The sequence below is a fragment of the Leptopilina boulardi genome, unplaced genomic scaffold (genome assembly GCF_019393585.1).
Source record: "Leptopilina boulardi isolate dan_hultmark-lab unplaced genomic scaffold, ZJU_Lbou_2.1 LbouV2_133, whole genome shotgun sequence".
Lineage (NCBI taxonomy): Eukaryota > Metazoa > Arthropoda > Insecta > Hymenoptera > Figitidae > Leptopilina > Leptopilina boulardi.
In genome coordinates this window covers 140,611-157,134 of record NW_026137678.1, presented here as the reverse complement: position 1 = coordinate 157,134, position 16,524 = coordinate 140,611, and the positions used below count along the sequence as shown (strand labels likewise).

General features: G+C 29.4%; 1 protein-coding gene across 1 annotated transcript; it reads right to left on the bottom strand.

The window, feature by feature from the left end:
* Window positions 1–8,938: 8,938 nt before the first annotated feature.
* LOC127291358 (uncharacterized) lies at window positions 8,939–10,002 on the bottom strand. The gene is made up of 3 exons (XM_051320442.1): window positions 9,625–10,002; window positions 9,396–9,478; window positions 8,939–9,279 (listed from the first exon to the last, which is right to left on the bottom strand). Exons 1-3 carry the CDS (start codon window positions 9,948–9,950, stop codon window positions 8,939–8,941), a joined length of 750 nt encoding a protein of 249 aa, XP_051176399.1. The 5' UTR covers window positions 9,951–10,002.
* Window positions 10,003–16,524: the final 6,522 nt, after the last annotated feature.

Genomic DNA, 16,524 nt, shown 5'->3' with positions numbered 1-16,524 from the left:
TATTCCTTTTTATGATGGTAAAAACATTCCTGTAAGAGATTTTATAGAAGATATAATAAATGGTGAGTCTAATATTCCTATTAATTGTGAAAAACAATATTTAAAGGCAATTCTTGCCAGATTAAAAGGTGTAGCTAGAGATAGTATACAAGGTAAAAATTTTAATACCATAGACGAACTAATCCAACATTTAAAACAAAGATTTGCTTATCGCAAGTCATATACATGGTACCTACAAGAAATATCTACAATTCGTATGGGCCGAAATGATAACGTTAGTGAGTTTTACGACAAAATATTGCTTTTGATGGCAGGAGCTAAGGCTGCTCTTCAAGATAAATATGGTGTCGAAAGATCAAATACTATGATGGAACCCTTAGTTGAATGTGCATTAGAAGCATTCACCCGAGGTTTACCAGATGGTATGTCTAGTATTCTAGAAGCTAGAAATCCTACAACCATTGAAGAAGCATTAAAATTTGCTTTGGAATTTGAAACCCGACATCAGTATCATAAAGCGGAATATAATGCATATCATTATTCACGAAATTCTCAATCAAGTGATTATGGTTCCAGAGAACGAAGCCCTAGTCCTAGAGTACGATTTGCTCATCCAAATGAAGCAATGAGACATCATGCTCAATCTCCTATTCCTTTTGGTATATTGAAAAATCCATATCAACCATACCAATCATCTACCAGTCATCAACAACCATACTTTCAACACCCAAATCATTATCCTCCAAATGCATATGTTCCTTATAATCCTTACCCTTATTTTCCTCATTCTTCATCACCACAAATGCACAACGATAAACCATACGAAGGGAATAGAACGCCCCCTCGTGCGCAATCTCCTAAACCTTCTGAAAAGGATCATTTAAACTCCAACATCCCTCGACGAACGGACGCGACGACGAGTGTGGAACAAAAGGAGCGTCCTACAAGCGTGAGAATTTTGAGAAAAATGGAACAATCTTGCACGCCAAAAATAATCGAGAATCCCCAGTAATCACCATAAATTCCCCTAGTTTCTTGGAAACAACAGCACTTTTATTAGTAGATACTGGAGCAGATGTAAATTTAATTAAATTATGTGTATTACAACCAGATTTAGAAGTCAAACAGGATGAAGCAATACAAATAACTGGAATAACTCCTATAAAAACATCTACTTTAGGAACCGTAAAAATAGAAATAGATTCCAAATTAATTACTTTTCAAGTAGTACCTTCCGATTTTCCTATAGAATCAGATGGTATATTAGGAAGGGAATATCTTCGACAAGAAAAGGTAGAAATATCCTTCTGGCATAATACACTTGTAACAGCTTCTAATCCTATAAAACCAATACTATTTACCGATATAGAATCATCCCTAGCAAGAGAAAATTTAATTAATAATAAAATCATAAAAAATCCAAATTTAATAATCAAAGCCAGAACTAAACAGATAATACCTGTTAAGGTTTTAAATACTAATTTAAAACAAGGATACCTGCCATTAGTAAAAACTACAGATGGATTATTAATAGGCGAAGCAATAGTAACAAATAACGATGGAACATGTCATATTTTTGCAATTAACACCACATCGGAAGATATCGAAGTTGAAATACCTCCACAAGAATTAATACCCTTTGAATTCTACAAACTACCGGGCGAAGATTCAGATGAATATGAAACAGATGACGAGTTTATACCTCCTGAAGATAGAGCTTCAGCTGTAATTGAAAATTTAAGGCTAGAACACCTAAATGACGAAGAAAAACAACACGTAATAGAAATCATAAATGAGTTTCCAGAAAGTTTTCACCTTCCTGGTGAACAGTTAACACCTACTCATTTAGTACAACACAAAATACACACTAATGATGAAATACCAATACACACTAAACAATATAGATTTTCACCATCGCAGAAAGAAGAAATTGATAAAGTAATCGATAGAATGATAACAGAAGGTGCTATAGGACCTTCAAACTCTCCATATAACTCACCATTGTTAATAGTACCGAAGAAAATAGATGGAACTGGAAAGAAAAAATGGCGGATAGTAATAGACTTCAGAGCTCTAAATGAGAAGACTGTGGGCGACTTTTATCCGCTACCCAGCATTATTTCAATAGTCGAAAATTTGGGCAATGCCCAATACTTTTCAGTTTTTGATTTAGCTAGCGGATTTCATCAAATTGAGTTAGATCCAAAAGATAGGTCGAAAACGGCATTTTCCACAACGCATGGACATTACGAATATATCAGAATGCCCATGGGACTAAAGAATTCACCAGCAACATTCCAGAGATTAATGGACCAAGTATTATTAGGTTTACAAGGTGTAGAACTATTTGTTTACTTAGATGATATTGTGATTTTTGCTAAAGACTTGGAAGAACATGGTAAGAAGATTCGAAGATTATTGCAAAGATTAAAGGATGCAAATTTATCTTTACAACCGGAAAAATGTGAGTTTTTATTCAAAGAAGTTGCTTATTTAGGACACATAATTAGTAATGAAGGAGTAAAACCTAATCCAAAAACAATTGAAGCTGTAGCAAATTTTCCAATACCAAAAACACCAAGAAATGTGAAACAATTTTTAGGATTAGCAGGATACTACAGGAGATTCATAAAAGACTTTTCAGGAAAGGCAAAACCTCTTTCTAATTTATTAAAAAAGGATGTAAAATTCGAATGGAACAAAGAACAAGATAACAGCTTTAAAGAATTAAGAGCAGCATTATGTAAGGCACCCATTTTACAATATCCTGATTACGATAAGCCTTTCACATTGACAACAGACGCTTCAGATTTCGCTATAGGAGCTGTATTAAGTCAAGAAAAGGATGGATTTGATCTACCTATTGCCTATCTCTCTCGAGTGTTAACTGCGCCTGAAATAAATTACTCAACAACAGAAAAGGAATGTCTAGCAGTTCTATATGCTGTCCATTATTTTAGACCGTATATATATGGAAAGAAATTCACTTTGGTCAGCGATCATGAACCCCTAAGATGGATAGACACCATTAAAGACCCAGGACAAAGATTAATAAGGTGGAGATTAAAATTGCGAGACTATTTATATGAATTTAAACATAAATCAGGTAAATTAAACACTAACGCAGATGCCTTATCTAGAAATCTCTACACAAAAGAAGAAAAACCACTTGAAACCGAACATACACAATTCAAAATATTAATGAATAAACAAACAAAAAATCCAAAACCAAAAATAAAACCACCCCCAACATCTATTGTCACAAGAAGCAAAACTGGACAAAATTCAAAAATAAAACCACCTCCAACATCTGTTGCTACAGGAAGTAAAATTGAAAAGGAATTAAAAACATTTAAGCCAAAATCGATATTAAAACCTCCAAAAACTTTAGACCTAAGCACAATTGCCTCAAGAGTATCAACAAGAAGGGCAACACAAACCAGAACAAAATTAATAGAAAAACCAACGGAAAGTGAGAATTCCGAGGACGTGGATATTGAAAACATTAATCCCCCTATTCAAAAGGCTAGTAGAAGTACACTTCCTAGTTTAAAACTTCCACCAGCTGCATTAAAACTTCCCCCTGGACCAAAAAGTGCACCTCCAGAATTACCTATTAAAAATGATTTGATTCTACAGCAAGAAATGGAGCTCATAACTAACATAGAGCCACCAATAAATATAACTGAAGAAAGTTCTGAAGTAGAAGAAGAAGCATTACAATTAACTAAAACCAAAATTGCAGAAAATTTAGAACAATCGATATCACGATTTAATGATTCTTTAGCACAGCATAAAGATTGGTTAGCAGATACCTCTTTATCACCCAGAAATTGGCGAACTAATTCCGATGGAGATGATGATGAAGCTATACACAAAGCAGCTAATGAATGTATTACAGGAGATCATGCTGAATTTTCAGAAAAATTAGATTTTTATTGGGATTATGCTAAAGGTGAATCCATATGGCAGGACAATGAACAAGAAATACTCCAAAATTCTGACTCAGAAAAGGACGACATGAATCAAGAAGAATTAGAAATTTATGACTCAGAATATGAAGATTCAATTAATAATGAAGACATAATAGAGGAGATGTACTTTCAAACGCCACTGAAACGAAGAAAAAGAAAGTTTAAAAAAAGAAAAGTAACCTTTAAACCAAATTTACAGGAAATAAACACACCCATGCAATTCAACAACCCTACGGCAGTATCTACACCTTATTATAATTCAAATAATGAAACAGATTCTGAAGAGGAAATTATAGAAGTACAAGAAAAAGAAGATACAAAGAAAACATTTAATAAATCGAAAATTAAAACATCATTATCAAGTATTCCTCCAGAAATACCCATAAATTATTCCAAAATAAATGAAAGAAATTCTAATATAACGAGCAGCAGAGAAAACCTAACATATAATCGAAGTAATTATATTCATTTCTTGTCAGCAGATTGCGAATTCATTTCACCTATAAGTAGACTTTTAATAGATATAGGAGTAATAGATCCCGAAGAAATGAAATCTAAAAATCCTATTAAAGGACAAATATTTGTAACACCACGAGGAAAATACAAAATTTACACCTTAATAATAAAAGAAAATCATTTTGATCCTTTAATAAAAGAAGATATCATTGCAGGAATACGTAATTTAAAAGGTCTTCTTTACCACGAAAAAACAGAAGAAGTAAGAATATCTAGGCATGGAGACTTTACCGATGAATTACCTAGAGGAGAGTTAATACAAATTATCAATTCTATTTTTGAAAACAGTAATATTAAAATTACTATTTGTCATGGACAAGTTGTAGTACCTAAAGAAGAAATTAGAAACGATATTATCAGTGAATACCACAAAAGCAAAATAGCAGGACATAAAGGCATTACAAAAACATATAGAAGAATAAGAGAAAGATTTTATTGGCCTCGAATGAAAGATGAAATAACGGAATTTGTAAGAAAATGTATAACATGCCAATCTCAAAAACTTGTACGTATTAAAACCCGAGAACCAATGCTTATTACTGATACTCCTTTAGACGTTTTTGATAAAGTTTCTCTTGACACTGTAGGTAAATTACCAACAACCCCAGATGGAAATTGTCATATCCTAACTATGCAAGATCATTTATCTAAATACTGCATAGCTGTTGCAATACCTGATATTTCTGCAACCACAATCGCTCATACTGTTGCAAAAGAATTATTTTCAGTATATGGAGCACCAAAAGTAATATTAACTGACAAAGGTACCTCATTTATAGGAAAGTTAATGTCTAAATTATCAAAATTATTTGAAGTACAACAAGTCACAACATCAGGTTATAGGCCTCAAACAAATGGATCTTTAGAACGAAGTCACGCTGTTTTAGCAGATTATATAAAACAATATGCTAAAGATTATGATGATTGGGATAGATTACTTCCTTTTGCTATGTTTGCATATAATACTTCAGTACATGAAGCTACTAATTTCACTCCATATGAGTTAGTTTTCGGTAAAATAGCCCGTACTCCTAGCTCATTTCCTGAACAAGAAAAACTAGAAACATATGGCTCATACTTATCAGAATTAATAACCAGATTAAATGAAATTCGAATCTTAGCAGCAAATAATTTAATAAATGCTAAATTAAAATCAAAAGAAAATTACGATAAACTAATGAAACCATTTTTAGGAAAAGTAGGAGATAAAGCTTATGTAATAAAAGAAGGAATGAAAAGAAAATTCGATCCTTGTTATCATGGTCCATACAGAATTGTGGCTATATTGGATAAAAATAATGTAATATTAATAAATGAAGATGGACAAAGGTTTCAAAAACATGTAGATAAATTAAAAATTGCTTATGAATAGGTTAATAACATAATTTTCCTGTTTTAGATGACTGAATCATTCCTATTCACTGCACCTCTACAAGGAGAATTAATTGGAGCTTTCATTTTCCCAAAAGGGGATATTTCATCAATTGCTTACCCTAAGGGAATTCTTGAGGAACTAACTGCCGAATATAATCTTAATAAACCCATTTATATTATAGAACCGGGCACAGGCCCTTCATATAAAAAACCCTGGCAAGTTAGGTGCACTGTGACAGACTCTAAAAATAATAATACTTTCATTGTATTAGGGGACGGATGTTGCAAAGTTAGAGACTCTGAGCATTCAGCAGCTCGAAAGATTCTAGAACATTTAAATAAGATTTATTACTTTAGTGAAGAAGAAAAACCAAAAACGATCACCAATTCGACATATGTAATGTCAAGACAAGAACCAACAATAATAAAATTAAAATTATATAAGTGGGAAAATTGCTGCGAACTTTGTTATTCAAGGGGACATTTAAAAGAGCAATGTCACGGCGTAATACGAAACAAACGTTTTTTAAATAATATACAAAAACCAGACGAAAACAACTATGACGAAACTGATGATTTTTGGGAATTGCCATCCCCTACAAAAAAGCATTAAATAGTATTTAATAATATGACAATTAAACAATAATCACTTTGATTATTGTATATGTAATAATTCCATAATAGTCATATTATTTAATTATCCTTATTATATAATAATCTTATGTCTAATTACATTATCATTATTAAAAATGTATGTTATCATAATATTTTATTAATTACTGATTAACATTTTAATAATTATATCATTAAATAACTATATAATCATAATAATATTAATACATATTCAAAAAAAAAAAAAAAAAAAAAAAAATTTTTATTCATTATTTATATAAAATAAATTATAAACCTATATCTAGTATAAATAATAATTATAATCATAAAATTAACAAAATATTTTGAAAATAAATAATTTATTGTACATAAGATGAAATAAATAATCAAAAAAAAAAATAATTAAAAGAAAGACGAAGGAAAAAGAAGGAAGGGGATTTGGCGGTCGCCTTCTTCCTTCCTCTTTATTTTAAAATTTTATTGTAAAAAAAAAATATAACTAAAATAAAAAAAAAAAATTTTATTCCACAGATGGAGATTCCATTCCTAGGAATAATAAATGACGCCACAACATACATATCAATAGCATTTAAGCTATTAATATTCATTATATTAATAATAGTGCTGAAAAACCTATACTTTTGCTATAAGATTATAGCAATGAGAAGAAGAAGGAGAGAAAATCAACCAAACGCATAATAGACCAAGAAATATCAAACAATTTTGGCTTCAACACACATTGAGGACAATGTGAAATCTAAGGAGGGAAGACAGTTATCAAAATCAGAAAAATTTTGAAGAATTTAAGATAATAAAATAACAAGAACAATGTGAGGCATCCTTTATAGACGTAGAACGACGCAGCAAAGGCAACGTAAAACAGCCTTAAAGCTTACGCATCGATCACATACATCGACCGGAGAGTGAAGCTATTCTCCAAGTGCGCATGTTGCACAGCGATGGCCGCCTGCTGGATGCATGCAAACCTTTAACAACACTGCCAATACCTCCAGCTTCTATTTCACATACGCCTATATAACACTCATCATTGAATAGCGGTAAAATAATTTGAATTTAAAATTTACACTGCTATTAAATGATGAAGAATAAATCATATATATATTTTACCTATAATAAAATAATAAAAACTAAATCATTAATAAACTATACATATATCGTGCTTTATTATATTAACAATTGCAATTAATTAATAAATAAACAATAAAACAATGCAATTATGTATGAACATTTATATTGTTTATTATATGTGCTTGTTTGCATGAAAATATAACCAAATAAATAAATAAAAGAAGCATTATTAATTTTATTGTTTATTATGTTGAATTACATAATTAAAATATTACCATATTGTAATTAATAAAATAATAAATTTGGTAATTTAAAGCAAAAGTGACAGTAAAGATTAAGATAAATTGTTATTAAATATTCAACATTAATATCAAAAAAATTAATAATAATAAACTAATTTTAGTTATCATATATAACATTAGTTAACAAATTTATTTTAAAATAATTAAAACACTTTAATTATAATAAAACTAAGTATAGCTTATTGAAATGTACTAATATGAAAATTTTAAACTAATAAACAATTATAAATAAATGCAAAATAAAGGCTTCGAGTTGAGCCTTGAGTATCAGGCAAGCATGAGAATGGGGGAAGGTACTCGATGCGCGGAGGAGTGGCGAGGCCCACGCCTCCCGCTAGCCTCCCGCGCGCTGGGTCCCACGCCTTCCTTCTCATGCCAAGCGACGGCCGAGTAGCTAGACTCGCCATCTTGTCGCACCGTGCATGGCTGCCATAGCGTACTCGCAGAAATTACCTCCGAACGCATTCTTCTTCCCTAGTTCTAAATATGAATATTTCGCGTTGGATTCATCGATTTAATCAATAAATCGATGGCCCCAACACCTAACAATATTGTTTTTTATCTATATATATGTATATATATCTAAAACTGTATGTAAAAAAAAAAAAAATTTTTTTTTAAAATAATTAAAATGATTAATAAAAGTTAAAAAAAAAGGATACATATATATATATATATGTATATATTAATAATTTATATAAGAAAATTTAAAAGTAAAAACAAAATAATCATGTAATTTATAATATTAATAATAAATCATATAAATTATAATTAAAGAAAGAATAATATTAAGCTTATTAAAAAAAAAAAAAAAGGATACATTATATAAGGAAGACAAGGATGGTGAAATTAAAGTAAAATAAATTTTACAAAATTATTATAATATTTATTAAAAAAAAACACTCACTCATTCACACTACAAAAAGTAAACTCACACACACATTCAAAATATAAAAGGATACATAACAAAAAAATAAAAAAAAAAAAAAAAAAAAAAATACATAATAAAAAAAAAAGGGAAAAAGAAGTATATGCACGTAAAATACTAATTAATAATTAAAAATTGAAAATTTATGGAGAGCATTCTCCACACACGCATAATGTTATTGGCACCGATTCTTCATTTTCTTCTGCATTTGGCTTTAAACACCATACAGGACCAGGATTATGCTCCTCCGAATTAATTAGGGAATTCTCCCTAGAAGGACCAGGTCTAGGCTCTTGAATTGAATCGTCAAACGGCCTCCATAGTTTAGGAGCAGGCTCTCCAATGGCCAAGGGGTCTGGCCTCGAAGAAGGTCCAGGTTGCGGTTCAACAAGCCCTGATGATGAACCTTCATTAATCCACACCATGGTCCGAGGCCAAACCCTTGATTGGGTTTGTACCGGAACCTCAATAATCTCTGACGATACTAGAACATACAACAAAATTTATACATATTAAAATATAATTTATATAAATATATATATATATATATATATATATATATATATATATATATAAATAAAATAAAAATTTTATACTCACGATTTTCCGATGAAACCCTGGGCTTATTTATTGGAGAAACCTGACATTCTCCACAAAAACATCCAACAGGACGACCCGGACGACTAAAAAAAAAAAATATATAATAAATAAAAATATATATATATATCAATAAAATAAATAAATAAATAATAGAAGAATACATATATATTTACATGCATATTGATTAATTATGAACATAATAAACTGAAACAAAACAAATTTTACTTACAATAAAGAATTGAGCATGGCCGTCATCTGTCCAGAATTTTCCTTCAATTCACGTTTTAGCCCTTGGATGTGCCGCTGTCGGACTTTTGGACTGATGGTAATGTCCTTGATTACACCTTTGCGAGGACGACCAGGTCTGGATTGACCCTCTAACACCTCAATCTCCTCTGCGGCATAATATACGGAAGCCGCTAATCCTTGTAAAGATAGGAAGTAATACACCAAACTCGAGCTGCATTTTTTATCACCAGGCACTATAAAAGAAAGACAAACAATTTGAAATAAACTAATATAACTACATATATCAACACAACACTGTTTCCGCATTTACTCACTATTGACGGTTGTTGATTGTTTCTCCATGGTAAATGCAAGCAAACTGACAAGATCTTCGGACCTCTTGCATCTTAAAGGGATGAAAAGTGCTGATCTAAACAATTCTGATATACGCACACAACAAACAAGAGGTCATTAACTGTACCACGAAAGAAGAAATTCATACCTACCTCAAGAAGATAGCCATAACACTTTGAATACACAAACACGCATCACAACATTGTAAATTCATTTCGATGTCACATCATCATTTTTGTCTTCACATTAGCTACTACAGATAAATTCAAGGGATATCAATGTCACAATGAATGTAGGTCAGTAAGCGTAAGGACTATAAAAGATAGTCTCAATTTCAAAAATTCCAGTCTTATAATCATGTATTTGCGACAACTGGAAATAGTTTCATCGGGACGATGAAAAATCTAAGGGGGGGAGACTGTTACATCCCGGTAACAATTTTCCCTAATTTTCCTTAAAATTATCGTTAAAATAAGACATTTTTCTATGATAATTTTACAATACTTAAACTATATGTCTTATTTTAATGTATTTACTTATGTATATATTGCTAGGATAGAATGTGAAAACGAAATCGATATCAAAAGAGATATGACATTCGTTTTCACCATAAAAGTTCAGAAAGTTGAAAAGCTAAAAATAGGATGTATGTAAGCAAAATGTGAAGCAAGTTCGAGCTTGTTTGTTTATGCGCGTGAAGAATGCGAAGGTTGTGAAGATCCAAGTGTAATATGATCTTCAAAAGCCCATTGTCAGCAAATAAAAGAGAGAATTCAGAAAGAAGAAAATTCAATGTCATACATGCGATGTAGATCATTACCATATAAGGAAAGTGATTCTATTTATAGATCACCCCTTCCCCAATAATATGACATTTCTCCCACTAATTAGCATAATCGAACTAGTATATAAACAAGAGCTTTTTCCATAAAGCTTGTCAAAAGTTCCGGTGCAATCTCTAACATCGTAGAGCGACCCTTCAGTTTACTTTCGCCCTAATTATTGTATTCTTTCCTGATAGCCAATAGGTGCAAGTTAATTTGACTTTTCACTTAGAACATAGTTCTTTCCTGATAGCCAATAGGTGCAAGAGAAGCAAATTAACACTTAGAATCAATAATTTAATAGAAATAACTGTCGTATTTATAACTATAAATACTAAAGAAATCTTGCATTATCTCTTTTTCTAAATTTGTCAATTTAGTATATGTTGCTTCTCTTACACCTGCTATAAAATTCATTCCTGTCAAAGGTGCGAGTGACGAGAAATAACAATAAAGAACATTGCAATTCTTTAAATAGTTATAAAACAATTTAAGTCGTTAAAGTTACACAAGTGCAACCAAAACGAACTATTTCAAATCAAATCAAAACCAATTTATAACGACTAAGCTATAATCATCGATTTATCCGACTTCATTGCTAAAAGTAAGTAAACGAATTGTAAACTTGTATCATTATTGTATAATCATTACTATATAATTATTATTTAATCAATAAATGTTATAAAAGGGAATATTTGACTTGTTATTGTAACGCAAAACCCGTAGTTTTGACAAGTGACCACGATCCTACATAAAAATAAATATCAGGCTTTACCAACCTGATTAATCAGCCTTATTACATTCAAGTAAATAAAATTAATTTTTATTTAAAACCACGCCTAGTTCGGAACGTAACACTCTGAATCATTGTAAATATTAATTTTTTGTAGATGAAAAAATATTTGACTTTTGGACATAGAAAATTTTGATATTCGATCATATGTGAGTGTGTTATTTTCAAAAAAAGTGTAAATATATTTTTATTAAAAACGCGTTTTTCGTTGTTCTGAATCATTGTAAACATTAATTTTTTGTTGATGAAAAAATATTTGACTTTTGGACTTAGAATATTAAATAATATATATAAATAAATGAATAGAATCAAATAACTCATTATTCTTATTACACTTAAATATTTAATTGATCAAAATATTTTATTTTCCTGTAGTAAAATAGTGTATTAACATTGAATAAAGCATTATATATATTTGAGTGAAATAAATATATTAATAGTTGCAAGTAACTCATTATTTTCGTTTCAAATAAACATTTAATTGATTAAAATATTTTTTTATTTGTCTTGATAAAATAGTGTATTAGTATTAAATAATTTAGTTGACTTGAATGCATTAAATAAAGTTATTGTATCAAATACTTTTTATTTGTTTCAATAAAATGAAATATTTGAGTGAAATAAATAAATTAATTGTTTCAAGTAAATCATTATTGTCGTATTAAATAAATATTTAATTGATTGAAATATTTTTTTATTTGTCTTGTTAAATTGTGTATCTGGCAACTTCAGGAGTACCTCAGGGCTCGCACCTTGGTCCTCTTTTCTTCTTATTTTTTATTAATAAAATTCATCCCTTATTTAATCACAGTTTGTTTTTACTTTTCGCGGACGATCTCAAATTATATAAAACTATTACCTCTGAGCAAGATTGTATTCATCTCCAGGCTGATCTTGATAAACTTGTAAATTGGTCAATAAAAAACAATCATTTTTAAATACTAAAAAATGTAGCGTTATCTCATTTACTAAACAAAAAGCTTTTATTAAGTTTGATTATAAGATTGGTAATGAGACTGTTACTAGAGTGAGCATGGTGCGAGACCTGGGTGTTACTTTAGATTCCGCTCTTGACTTTCGAGCGCATATTGAAAATATTATTACGAAGGCTAACAGGACCTTGGGCTTTGTCACAAGAAGTGCATCTTGCTTCAAAAATCCATTAGCTTTAAAGATTCTTTATTTTTCACTTGTTAGATCAATATTCGAGTTCGCCTGTATTATTTGGCTACCTTATCAGGAATCTTTGTTGATTGAAATTGAGCGTGTACAGAATAAGTTTCTGCGTTTTGCTGCGAGGTGTTTGGGAATAACTTTTGATACTTATAGTCATGATTACTCTGAACTTAGACGCGTATTAAGAATCCCTTCACTTAGACAGAGATTTCTTTATATTGACTTACTCTTTCTTTTTAAAATTATTAATGGAATGATAAATTGTCCTGCGATTTTGTCCTTAATAGACTTTTTTGTACCTTTTAAACCTGTGAGACATCCAACTTTGTTCAAACTTCAACTAAACCGTACTAACTATAGCGATAACTCTGTAATACCACGGCTAACTAGAGAGGCTAACTTGTACAATGATAGGATTGATTTTTATGGAGTCTCAATTAATAACTTTGTAGCTACGTTGCGTGAACTTATATTTTGCTATAATTAATTATTTTGCTTGTGTCCATACTTCTTTCAAAAATTTGTTTGGCTATGAACTTTATTATTAAGTACTTATGTACGAAAGGGCACTGCCCGTAAATACATGTAAATAAATAAATAAATATATTTTGGGTATCAATTGGTTGCAACTTTATATTGTTAAGTTAACAGTGATGTTATTTAATTAGATTAATTTTTTCTAATTGGTGTTATTATTCTCAATACTTTTTCAAAATGGCGCGTATCTTTACACAACAGACAATAACATGTGTTCTTATATTTATTATATACTAATTTGAGGAAGTAATGTTTTTATAATCATAAGACTACGAAAATAAAATAGGGCGATAAATATAATAATGAAAATTTTCTATACTTTACTCATCGCCCATGCGCATATTGAACGATATAGCTATTTTGAATAGTTGTAAGTGGTTTGCAAACGAGGCTATGTCTGCATTTATAAAGAAAAATATCGTTAGACATATTGGAAATTTGTTTGTTTATTTTATATATGGACATATCTCTATGAATTTTAAACTTTAATATATCAAAAAGCTGAATTTTTTAAAGCTTTTTCAAGTTGAGCCCTTCTTGAAATTCACGAATCAATTAAATAATAGAAAAACCTTGCTGTATAGTAGTATTACAACGGTATAAATTTACGTAAAATGGATTTTTAGCTTTATAAAATTCAATTGAGATAAAAATTTATAAAATTCTGCTTATGAGACAATTTTTGAAACCAAATATACTAAATTTAAAGTATATATTTTAAGAAAATAAAAAACCTTGCAATTCTCTAAGTGCAATCTTTAAAAATTTTTGAAACATAATTTTAGATTTATAAATCAAAGACAACAAAATAAATTGATGAGAATTCATTAATTTATTACATTATTTTGTTTGTGAAGCATATGCAGTAAAATTGTGTTGTAAAATTATGTTATTGTAAAATTAATTTAAAATATTTATGATTCTATATTGTGTGATTATATAAAGTTTAAAAGTCCTAGAAACATACCCAAACTCAATTTGGTAAAATTGAATTGAATTTATTCTTTTAAATAAAATGTTGATAAATGCTAAAAAAAAACAAATTTTATTGGTGCTACAAAAAGTAAACAATCGTTCTGTTACTGCTGCCAAAGAAATTCTAAAGAAATCAAACATTTTTGTTAAAGGAAATTTCTGATTCAAAATCCAGAAAAAATAGATTTTTTTTTGCTGAAAAATGTTCCTTAGTATAATTAAATTACTGTCCCAAAACGTTCTTTAAAAAATATGAAAAAAAGAAGTTATAATCAAAAATGGTTTGTTAGCCCTGGTTCAATGTATTATGTTATTAGAACTTTAATCGGGTTTTGTCGAAAACATATTTTTCAAATTGGTGCACGGCTTTTTTCGAAATCTACCGAACCGATGTTAAAAAACCAAAGATCATTTGATTTGAAAGAATTTGAGTGATAATTTTCTGTGTGAATTAAGAGAAATAAATGAAAAATGCAACTGAGTGAGGGATTCTCTCCTCATGCGACTGACGGAGGGTTAAAAAACTAGAGAATAAACCTTCAAAATTTCATATTTCTATCCCCCGTTTTTTATACAGGAGTAAATTGCCCCAATAACACGGTATTTTTGCGAATTTTTGAATTTATATGGGCAAATCCACAGAACCGGCCGATTTCATGTTACTCACATATTTTTCTATTTTAGAAGTATTATATTAATTATTTTCATACTTCAACCATTTTGTAATATCTCTGAGAACCTATTGAAATAAGAAAATTGAATAAATGTGAACCTTCTAGTCTTTTATAAAAAATAAAATCGAATTAAGTAACTTAAAAAATGAAATTTACGGTGTTACTCCAGGTATAAATTTTAATTCTTATAGGTATAACTTGTTCGGCATAGATCCGAACAATTCCAAACTGTGGTGAATTATAGTTTACTTATTGAAGAATGTTTTGAAAGTAATAAAAAATATGTGCTCTTAAATAAAAAGAAATGATAGTCGTTGAAAGTAGCGTTACTCATTATTTTATAATAATGAAATGTCTATACATTTTTGTAAATATCTTTTGCGGCGATTATTCGATTTGAATTTTTCAAATTGGAGCTTATTGCTTGTGAACAGACGAACAAATGTATGTATCATAGAATAGAGTGCAATCAGAATTAAAGAAAATATTCCAATAATTATCACTCTATGTTTAAGCGTGAACCATTTTCAACTTAGCCTTTTTTCAGTAGCACAACTACAGGATAAAATATGATGAGTTGAAAACATGAGTGATTATATAAAGACATTATTATAATTCTTGTATGCAAACGCCAAATTATATTTTCAATTTATAACGTCTAAAAATTAAAAATAAAAAAAAATTTATCGAAATTTAACTAGTTAATCGTGAAAAATGAATTATCCTTTCATTTGTTTTATTTTCAAAGTTATATCAAAATCGATGTCAATAATGTCAGTTTGTTGGTTAAAATAGTTAATATCAAAATTAGTAAGTAAACAATTTAATTTACAGAAATAAAAAATTAAATGCTAATAAATAAAATATATAATAAAATATGATAAAATATAAATAATTTATTTTTGATAATTAAAAAATTAATTATTTGTATTTTATCATATTTTATTATTCAAAATGTTTTGCACATATTTCAAATAATATATAAAAAAAACAAAGAAATGCCATTTTTAATTATAATTTCCAGAAGAAAAATAATATTTTCGTTTTTGGCTTTTAACTCAAACGGCATTAAAATAAAATGAATCACGCAAGAAGATAATTGTTCTTGAATATATTTTAAAGAAAGTAAACCATAAATAAAACGTGTGCTTGCTATTTGGAAAATTTTCATCTTGATAAGTAAAAATCGGCCGGTTCTGTGGATTTGCCCATATATATATACTGGTTGTCCGAAAACAAGTGCACCAAAAGAACCTTTTGGAAGACGCAACCTACAGCTACGAAACTGAACTAAATACACTCAAACATTTTTTAAAAATTTTCTCTACGTAATGTGCAACAATCTGCAAAAAGAATTTCTGCAATTTCTCTAATATTTTTCTTACAATAAAAGTTTTAAAACGTGCCTTTTTTGTTAATTGTAAATCAGAATGTCTTCTTAAATCTAAAAAATAAATTAACTTTATGCTGTAAGCAATTGTTATAGAACAAGTAGAATGAACACGGCACCGCTCATTTATAATACACGGCTGATCGTGTGACATAGTAAATGTTAATGTGTGAGTTAA